At 36.4% G+C, this 10,893-nt stretch overlaps 1 protein-coding gene across 1 annotated transcript in view; it reads right to left on the reverse strand.

The window, feature by feature from the left end:
- Positions 1-2,575: 2,575 nt before the first annotated feature.
- xkr5a (XK related 5a) overlaps positions 2,576-10,893 on the reverse strand; it is a 9,232-nt gene continuing 914 nt past the window's right edge. The window contains exons 2-7 of the mRNA XM_079832027.1: positions 10,393-10,576; positions 8,499-8,677; positions 8,177-8,389; positions 6,774-6,943; positions 6,479-6,590; positions 2,576-4,786 (exon numbers count right to left, since the gene is read on the reverse strand). Of these exons, the coding sequence (XP_079688153.1) occupies positions 3,885-4,786; positions 6,479-6,590; positions 6,774-6,943; positions 8,177-8,389; positions 8,499-8,677; positions 10,393-10,576 (1,760 nt within the window). The 3' untranslated portion in view covers positions 2,576-3,884. The remainder of the gene's footprint in view (positions 4,787-6,478; positions 6,591-6,773; positions 6,944-8,176; positions 8,390-8,498; positions 8,678-10,392; positions 10,577-10,893) is intronic.

Below are 10,893 nucleotides of genomic sequence, written 5' to 3' on the forward strand. Positions count from 1 at the left end.
GGTAGTACATACAATTTTTATTTCATTTAATAATATTTTAATAATAATTAACTAATAGATTAAATAATCATTTTAATCACGCAAAATTCGCAGCAGCAATCGCTGTAAAATTATTTTTAATATTTATTTTCTTATCAGAAACGACTATGATTGGTCCATTCCTACCAGCGCTGGGAAAAGGAACATATACCACGTGACAGCACAGCAACAACTATGTGCCGCAACCTTTTTTACAGTCTATGGCCGCTACAGAAAATGTGTGGCACTGTGTAGTATAATTTACAGCTGAAAAATGATATTGCCAGTTATTACAATTAAGAATTTTTATGTAGACCTCACGTATTTGTGTTAAGCCACGCTTAGTTCACTACTATTCTACCACTAACACAGTGGCCTGGTTTCACAGACAGCTGGGCTTAGACCAATTAGGACTATACTTTTATAAATGTGCCATAGGGGGGAAAAAACATTACTGATGTGCATCCTGACACAAAACAATGGCACACATACATATTTAAAGAGATGTCAGTGCAAGTTGTTTTCAGTTAAAACAGCTCAAACATGCATTTTAGTCTGTGAAACCAGTGGAGTGTCAATTATTGTACTGTTGAGATTGTGTAATATTATTGTATTAGTTCAATGCCTTCCCTTAGCTGTTTTATCTGACACTTGTTATTCATATTTGTGTATATTACTCATGGTTTCCACTGTGTTAGCTATATTTTGCAATTTCCTGCTATTTTCTTAAAGATGAGTAATATTTGCAATGTGCAGCAGTAGGCTATAGATAAAAATGAGCTCCACAAGTGGAGACATATGAGAGAGATATATTAAGACGCGTTCATAATTCTTGTGAAATTAATTTAATGAATAAATGGAATTCACCATAAGAGCAAACAACCCACATCCAGAAAAATCAAACAAACTTTCATTCACAATATCAGCTCATCGCTATAATCTTAGGGCTGAATCTGCTTGGAAATTATTGCAAATATTGACCTGTTAGGGGACATAACCCATCACTACTGTTTAAACACACAGTCATCCTTCAGAAAAATGCATGCAAATAGCAATTATTAGATAGTAAACACACTCTCAAAATGCTTTAATGAAAAACAATGGGAAACACACACACACACACACACACACACACACACACACACACACACACACACACACACACACACACACACACACACACACACACACACACACACACACACACACACACACACACACTGAGCACTTCAAACCGTGAAAAAACACTCAGTGGATATTCACTAAAATACCCCTGACACATTATGACCCTTGAGTTCCTATCCAAGGAAAATGTATCATATATAGAATATTTTTTATCTTTCAGAATTTTTTTTGAGATGTCATTTATACAACTCCAACCAAAAACAGCTGTTACAGTAGAACCATGCATCAGCTTTATAAATACGTAAATTAACAAATCAATGAATTATATATATATATATATATATATATATATATATATATATATATATATATATATATATATATATATATTTTTTTTTTTTTTTTTTTTTTTTTTTTTTTTTTTTTTTAAAGAAATAAACAGCTTTAAGATAGATAGATAGATAGATAGATAGATAGATAGATAGATAGATAGATAGATAGATAGATAGATAGATAGATAGATAGATAGATAGATAGATAGATAGATAGATAGATAGATAGATAGATAGATAGATAGATAGATAGATAGATAGATAGATAGATAGAAAGAAAGAATTGGGCTGCAACTGCAACACTTTAAATGTATAAAGTGATATTAGGATAAAGGTTAGTTTTTGAAGCATGGGGGGAAAAATACAAAGGTATATGAAAAACTCTAAACAAAATTGACCTATGCTTTAAACAAAAACCAAAGATCAGCAAAAATAAATAAATAATAAAATACAAAAATTCCATAAACAATGATACATTACAGTAGATGACATTCAGCTGATACACACAATTGAAAGTACCACCAGAAAAGATCAGAGAGAAAATATTCTGATGGAAGAATATGGAGCAGTGGACCAAATCTATCATCTAAATATAATAATCATAATGTCTATGGAGGTTCTAATGCTCTAATGCAGATATGATCATCCGAGATTAGTTTTGTCTCTATTTATGTCTGTATCAGGCACTGTACACCAAAGAATAATAAACCAGACCACAGCCCTTCATAAGAGAAGAATTACATCACAGTTTGAGAGGACAGAAGTTAAACACACACACACACACACACACACACACACACACACACACACACACACACACACACACACACACACACACACACACACACACACACACACACACACACACACACACACACACACACACACACACACACACACACACACACACACACACACACACACACACACACACACACAGGAAGATTGTGCTTTCAGCTCAAACCAACAGCATGTGGATTTTAATTGGTTATGTTCAGAACGGTTTACTTCCCTACACTGCAGTGCACTATGCAGTACATACTATGCCAATTTTCTACATGCATTAAATACACAGATTATATGTTTTTTTTCTCCTTTTTGAATTACTATTCGTTTGGCCTGCCAGTAGTAACTTTACTTAATTGAACAAGCAATGTAAAGAGGTCATGTGATAATGTTACTTATTTAATGTTGCATACTGCGATGCATACTATTCCAGATGCTATTTTATTCAAAAACTAGTATGTGCACACTAGTATTCCATTCTGAACATAAACAGACAGACAGCGAGAGAACTAAAAACAGAACAAAAGATAAATAAACATTCGAAAAAGTTTTTTTATCTTCACGTCTGAGCGTTTTATTCATTTTTACCGTCTTAAATATCCATGTTCAAGTTTTTTATATTCCAGCTGCTTGTATTTGATAAATTAATGCCTTGTTCGCTCACACCGACAGTGATTGTTAGAGGAAGCGGCTGTTTGTTGACCGTAATAAAACTATTATTATTATTTTTTATGCATATATTTTTACAAAAGTTTGGGGTCAGAATTGTTTTGAAAGAAATGAATAATTTTGTCCAGCGAGGATGTATTAAATTGATTAAAAGTGACAGTAAAGGCATTTATAATGTTACAAAAGATTTATATTTCAAATAAATGCTGTTCTTTGAACTTTCTATTCATCAAAGAATGCCACAGTTCCCACAAAAATATTGATAAAACATTGATAATAAGAAATGTTATTATAAATCATCATATCATAATGATTTCTGAAGGATCATGTGACACTGAAGGCTGGAGTAATGATGCTGAAAATTCAGCTTTGATCACAGGAATAAATTACATCTTAAAATATATTAAAATAGAAAACAGTCATTTTAAATTGTAATAATATTTCACATTATTACTGTTTTTACTGTATTTTTGACCAAATAAATGCAGCCTTGGTGAGCAGAAGAGATATATTTCAAAAATCTCACAGACCCCAAACTTTTCAACAGTAGTGTATATATTTTAAATATATATTTTATGTGACAACAAATCTGTTTCCCTGCCACTTCACATTCTGGAGGGGAAAGAGCATAGAAAATGCAGCAGCGTATAATATATCACATCATGGACCAGATAAATAGCCTACCAAACAAGTTTTCCACAAATTATTATTTTTAAATGATATCCCTGAATGTGGGCAAAGACAAATTACACAGAACAGTGAAACGCTCACAACAACTTAAACTCCTCCTCCTCCATCTTGTCTTCACTTGTGTCATCTTCACTCTCATTGGTAGTTGCCATTGAAGCTCATTTGCATAAAGTTCAAGACACGTTGCAACAGTGTCGCTTAAATTTCCTCGCTGGAAAACCGTGTCAGTGTGAACGCCCCTTAAAGTTCATACGGTGAATGCTGTTAAAACCCACCGTCCTCTTCTGGAGCCCTGCGGGACAGAACCACCTGCCTGCGGGGACCTCTGAGGTGGCTTCCAGAACTCTCTCCATTCAGTCCGGGTGCAGAGGTGTAGCAGGGACCCGCTCGGCCCAGAAACCGGTGCAGCCCGCCGTCTATGGAAATGGGACTCAGCTCGTCCAGAGTTTCCAGCCCGGTTCCAGAGCCGAAACCGAAGGCCGTCTCGCGGTCCAGACGCGGGTTACTGGAGCTGCTCGGGGATTGTGGGTCGGCGCTGAAGTATAAAGTGGAGCTGGATTCGGTGGGACAGTAATTGTGTTCAGGACTGTCCCCGAGCACAGACTTTCCCTCCGGCGAGCTCCTCTTGCACTCGGAGACGGGCGACTCTAATGGGCTTTCCATTTCGAGACTCTCATCCTCTTCCTCTCTGGCTTCGCTCACACTCTCAAACTCTTCCTCCCTGCAGTCGGCCATCGTGTCGTCCCGGCTCTCCGAAGTGGACACACACCCGTCTTCCATGATTTCTCCTTTCTGATCCACCATCAGTATCCCGGATACTCCACCCGCCCCATACGCCCCGTTAATCTTAGCCGGGTCGCCGGTTTTTAGGGCGAGGCGGATCAGCAACCAGTGATGGTGGCGGCACTCACCATCCAGCTTCACGCCGCAGCTCCCGGGATGCTCCAGCAGAGAGCCGGGAATCCCAGAGAGGGAGAAGGAAGGATGAGAGGACGGGAAGAGGATGGGAAGAGGGGCCGGAGGAAGACTTTTGTCCCCCAGAGAGAAGGACGAATTGCCCTGCTGAAGACACTCTCGGCCCATGTGTGCCCGCCGACGCAAACCCTGAGAGATTTCAGTGGATTTGGGATGCAGGAAACGATAGTACAAAATCAGGGATGTCAAACCTGAGAAAGATAGAGAGGAATATATTTAATTGAGCTGAAAACGATCAAATGCAAGTGTTACTGGAGGAGGGCGGGTATGCATCTTTTGCAGCCAAATTCATATTTGAACTGCAGATGCTCAGAAATCAATCCATTTGATCACTTTATTTAAAGGAACACTACACTTTAAAAAAAAAAATAGGCTCATTTTCCAAGTCCCCTACAGTTAAACTGTTGAGTTTTACCGTTTTCGAATCCATTCAGCCGATCTTCGGGTCTGGTGGTAGCACTTTTAGCATAGCTTAGCATAGATAATTGAATCTGATTAGACCGTTAGCATCTCGCCCAAAAAATGCAGCAGGCGCAATGATATTACGCAGCGCCTGAAAATAGTCCCCAGCGCTCTCTGTGCAAGCAGGTTGTCACATTGGTTATGTTGATGGAAGTTAGCCTATTTTCAAGCACTGTGTAATATCATTGCGCCTCTCTACTCATGGTACGGCTCAAAGTTCCTTGATTATTACGCATGAATGAGAGTATAGTTCCGACCCAAATCGGCCTAGAAAACAACAACTTTTCATTTTCCGTCGGTCTTAGTACACGATGGAACTACAGACGAGTCAAATTTTAAATAAGAAAAATATCGAAACTCTTTAGTCATTTTTTTAAGCGAGATGCTAACGGTCTAATCAGATTCAATGATCTATGCTAAGCTATGCTAAAAGTGCTACCGCCAGACCCGGAGATCGGCTGAATGGATTCGAAAACTGTAAAACTCAACTGTTTAACTCTAGGGGAGTTGGAAAATGAGCCTATTTTTTTTTAAAAAGTGGTGTGTTCCTTTAAGAGTTGTCTGTATTTTTTATTATTAAACATGTATTAAATAATAATTTAATAAATTATTCTATATAAAATGTAATATGTTATTATAATAAAGTAATAATTCTTTCATTTTAATTAATATAATAATGTTATGTTAACTCTTTAACTAGCCTTTCATCCATTTAGTTGATTTTCCTATCAAACTTTAGATATTTGTCATTTTAATATTTAAACCACAGTGAAATTACTCATAATTTTCTACAAATCTTTCAGAGACAGGAATATTTTTATGTAATATAGTTTCAGAGGTCTTGCAGAATAAAACACAAAATGCACATTTGATGAATGGGTAATAATCCCTAAAATGCCTATTAATGGTAAAAGTGCACATTCAGTTCTGCATTCATCTCAAAAGATATCTATTTCAAATAAATGCTGGAAACGGTTTCCACAAAAATATTAAGCAGCTTTTCAAGATTGATAATAATCAGAAATGTTTCTTGAGCAGCAAATCCTCATATTAGAATGATTTTTGAAGGATCATGTGACACTGAAGACTGGAGTAATGATGCTGAAAATTCAGCTTTGATCACAGGAATAAAGTACATTTTTAATGATATTCAAATAGAAAACGCTTATTTTAAATTGCAATATTTCACAATATTACTGTTTTACTTCATCAAATGAATGCAGCCTTTTTGAGAATAAGATACTTTTTTCCAAAACATTAAAAAATCATACTGACCCCAAACTTGAACAAATAATGGACATAAAGACACAAAACACTTTCATTGCTTTTTCTGGGTGTCTACATTATTGTTCATAATATGAAGCCTTTGTTATCGAGATCTGTCTAACTATCATGCACTCAACACACACACAAACTCTCACCGAGCAGAAAGCTGCACAGCACAGCAGTGGGAACGGTCAGGCTATCCCATGATGCATCAGTCAGGATGTCAGATGCAGCCAATAGCAGTGTAACATTCTCCAGCAGCATCACCTACACAGCGCAGAAACAGAGCTGTCACTCCAATGCTTAAAGGAACAGAACATTTCACAAAGGCTCTAAGAATACAAGAGTTTTTGATGGTGTAAACAGTCCAGAAAAAACAGATCAAAACATTGTTAGCACAGATCCTCCACAAATATATCTCATGCTCTCATTAAGATTGTGTGTTTGTACCGTATAGAATCCTGCCATCCGGAACCGGGATGGTCCGTCCTTAACGTTGAGAAACAGGAACACGTGTACGCCTCCCAGAATGACGTTAAACACGCGCCATGACCACTGACCCACATATATATCAGTCTGCTGGGAGACCAACCACAGCGCAGCCATCAGCCAATGAGACGCTGGGAGAACAGGAGACACAAAGATTAAGAAACGTATTTTATACTAACTGATGAATGAGTAAAAAACATGATTGTGTGTGGCTACTGACAGCATGCTAAAGAGGCTGTTCATAAACTGTGGGGCAAGTGCAATCTTGCACTTCATTTTCAATAAAATGTCACAATGCAACAAAAATGAATGGTCAAAATTAAAAAGATATTTTTTTAAATATATATATATATATATATATATATATATATATATATATATATATATATATATATATATATATATATATATATATATATATATATATATATATATATTATTTATTTTTTTTTGATTGTAGCATGAAGTCATACACTACCATTCAAAAGTTTGTGTCGATAAGATTTTTTACAGTTATATTGTGAAATATTATTGCAATTTGAATCAACTATTTTCTATTTGAATATATTTTAAAATGTAATTTATTCCAATTTGTGACAGTCTTCAGTGTCACATGATCCTTCAGAAATCATTCTAATATGCTGATTTGCTAAACAAGAAACATCTATTATTAATAATAATGTTGAAAACAGAAAACATGCTTTTTGTGGAAATTTTGTGGCTTTTTTTTTCAGGATTCTTTGATGAATAGAAAGTTCAAAAGAACAGCATTTATTTGAAATAGAAATCAATTGTAACATTATAAATGTCTTTACAGTCATGTTTGATAAAAGTAACATTCAGTCTTTGCTGAAGAAAAGTATTCAAAACCTCAAAGTGTGCACACTGCAAAAAAATGCTTTTCTTACTTAGTATTTTTGTCTTGTTTTCAGTCCAAATATCTAAAAAATCTTACATTAAGAAGCATTTACTAGACAAGCAAAAGTTTTTGTCTTATTTTGAGGGAAAATAACTAAAAATTAAGGACGTTTTGCTTAAAATAAGCAAAATAATCTGCCAGTGGGGTAAACAAAATAATCTTAATTCAAACAGAAAACAAGATTATTTTGCTTACCCCATTGGCAGATTATTTTGCTTATTTTAAGCAAAAACGTCCTTCATTTTGAGTTATTTTCCCCCAAAATAAGACAAAAACTTTTGCTTGTCTATTAAATGCTTCTTAATGTAAGATTTTTTAGATATTTTGACTGAAAACAAGACAAGAATACGAAGTAAGAAAAGCATTTTTTGCAGTGCATTCCTTCAGATATGTCATTACTAACCAAACCTGAGCATGCACATCTATCATCTTCATTCAGACTCACCCATGACCCCGATGACCCAGCAGCCGAAGGTGCGGATGAACAGGGCGAGGCTGGTGAAGCGGGCGGCTAACATGCCCGTCCTCCACAGCAGCTGGCACAGGAGCGCAGCTGGCGGCATCTGCAAATGCCCCGGACGGATCAAGCAACAGGCCCGACTGTAGAGCACCAGCGCCCAGGACAGCGAGAGCAAACACACGGCACCGCACAGAGCGACTGCAGATGCATACGACAGACAAACACACACACGGTTATCTATAAACGTTTGGAAGTGCAATGACTGTTTTCAATGAGGTTTCTGTCTGTAACTGAGCTCAGCACTGACCTGGAGATGAGAAGCCGTAGCCGGTAATGGTGAGAGCGTACGTCTGCAGGAGCGTCTGCGGGAGAGTCATCAGCAAGACCTCCAGCAGACGCAAAGCAGACACGTCCGCCTGCTGCATCACCTCCTGCGCATGCGACGGGCCCTGAGCTGTCCATTCACACACACTGCAATCCCAAAACCTGACACACAACACACATCAAGTCAAGTCACCTTTCAAAGCAGCTTCACAGGTTTAACTCTTTCCCTGCCACTGATGGAAATTTTCGGCTTTTCTCAGAATCAAAACACATGCGAAGAACATGCAGAAACAAGCGATATCACATGTAACCGTATGCATATGTAAAATAACGTGATCATTAAACAGAATATAAATCGATAGCTATAGGACTGTGAAGCTTGTAGGGGTGTTGATGGACTCCATCTACTCCATCTGTGTTTTGATCATCATTCTGATGACAAAAACGTGATTTTCTCAGCTTTTTGCTCAAAATGTTGACACTTACCCATATTTAAGTGTTGTTAAAAAAAATATGGCAAGAAGCTAGAATAAAATGGGTTTTTGTTTAAAAGCAGAGGCTCTGTTCTTTCTTTTGATATACTGCATGTTCAGATATTCATACCACAAAATATTCTGGGGGCCATGACATTTCTGTGAAAATGATCAAAAACGCTGGTGGTGGCTGGCAAATTAAAAAAAAAACACTGGTGGGGAAAGAGTTAACAGGAAGGTAGCAGAATCAATGATGTAAAATACATCAAATGAGACAAATTTAAATTCAGTCAGTTCAGTTCGATAACTGTGTAAAAGTTCATTAATTATGAAACAAGATCAATTCTGCTATAAGTGTGCACAATAGTGTCGTTATTGAGCTTGAGTTCAATGTTGAATGTCAATTCAGCTCAAACACAGTGTTGATGTTGCAAACAATTTGATCCAGCAAAAAAGACAATAGTGTCGTTATTCAGCTCAATTCAGTTCAAGTTTTATTCTCATCAAAAATCAAGAAACAGATTATCCAAAAATGAGAAAGAATAAATCAGGTTTTTCTAAATGTGGGTTTGTAAGGGGAACTGCAAGGGGTTCAGAAAAGCTAGAAATTAATTAAATTGAATGTAAAATTATGAATAATGAAATGGGGCCTCACAAATAATTGAATTAAAACTGAAATTGCGATATAATTTATAAACACACTTTTATATAGGTATAATTTTCATATGAAATGAAATTTCAAATTAAATCGCAATCACAATATTAACAAAATAACTGCAATATAATTTTTTTGGGCAAGCCGTGCAGCTCCATATACAAAGATTTGGAAACGATCAAAATAAAACACTTATTAAAAAAAGATAAAATATTTTCTCTGTTTACTTGCATGCCATGTGACCATTAATGACAAAAGAGAATCGTGAACATTTAAATGTCATTCAATTAATTTGTCACATTTTTACAATACGTTTCAATTAGTTATCTGCATTAGTTAACATAAACTAGCAATGAAAAATACTTCTACAGCATTTATTAATCTTAGTTTATGCTAATTTCAACATTTACTAAAAGAAATAACAAGAACTAACAATGTAAAATAACAGTTGTATTTAACTAATGCTAACTAATGGGAGCTTAGTGTGTAAAGTGTTACCAATTAATGATATATTACATTAAAAAAAATTAATTCTCAGGGGGTACTTACTTAAAGTAAATATTTTATGTCTAAGGGGTTTGGCTGACAAACTGAATTGTAATTTTTGAAGGAATTATTCCTTTAGAAGCACACACACACACACACACACACACACACACACACACACACACACACACACACACACACACACACACACATACACACACACACACACACACACACACACACACACACACACACACACACACCTTTTGAAGATGCCCAGGTGAAGGGTGTGTATGATGAAATTGTGGCCTGTACGGTTGTCTCCGTCGGCCCTGTACCATCTGAAGCTCAACACCTGCACCAGTGACCCCGGCAACAAGAGGGCAAAGGTCAGTCCGGCCAAACACAGCTCCTCCTGCCACAGGTAGAAGCCCACACAGCAGACCACTGATGAACAACACAGAGAACACCTGTTACCAAACACCTCCATCTGTGCACATAGGGAATATGTTTTTGAATTGTATGAGATTATCTCTAACAAAAGAGCAGTGAAATGAGATTAAATCGCAGTAAATCCAGGTTAAACATGATAGAAACAATTCTGTAATCGGCCATTTCTGACAGTCAAGCTTCGATAGATCAGGTGTTTCACTGATCCTTAAATCTCTAAAGCTGCATCGGAACAATATGTATTTTGAAAATCGCTCTTCAAATACACAATGATCACAGGAATAAATTACAGTTATTTTAGATTTTAATAATAT

The sequence above is a fragment of the Gobio gobio genome (assembly GCF_949357685.1).
Source record: "Gobio gobio genome assembly, chromosome: 12".
Taxonomy (NCBI): Eukaryota; Metazoa; Chordata; class Actinopteri; order Cypriniformes; family Gobionidae; genus Gobio; species Gobio gobio.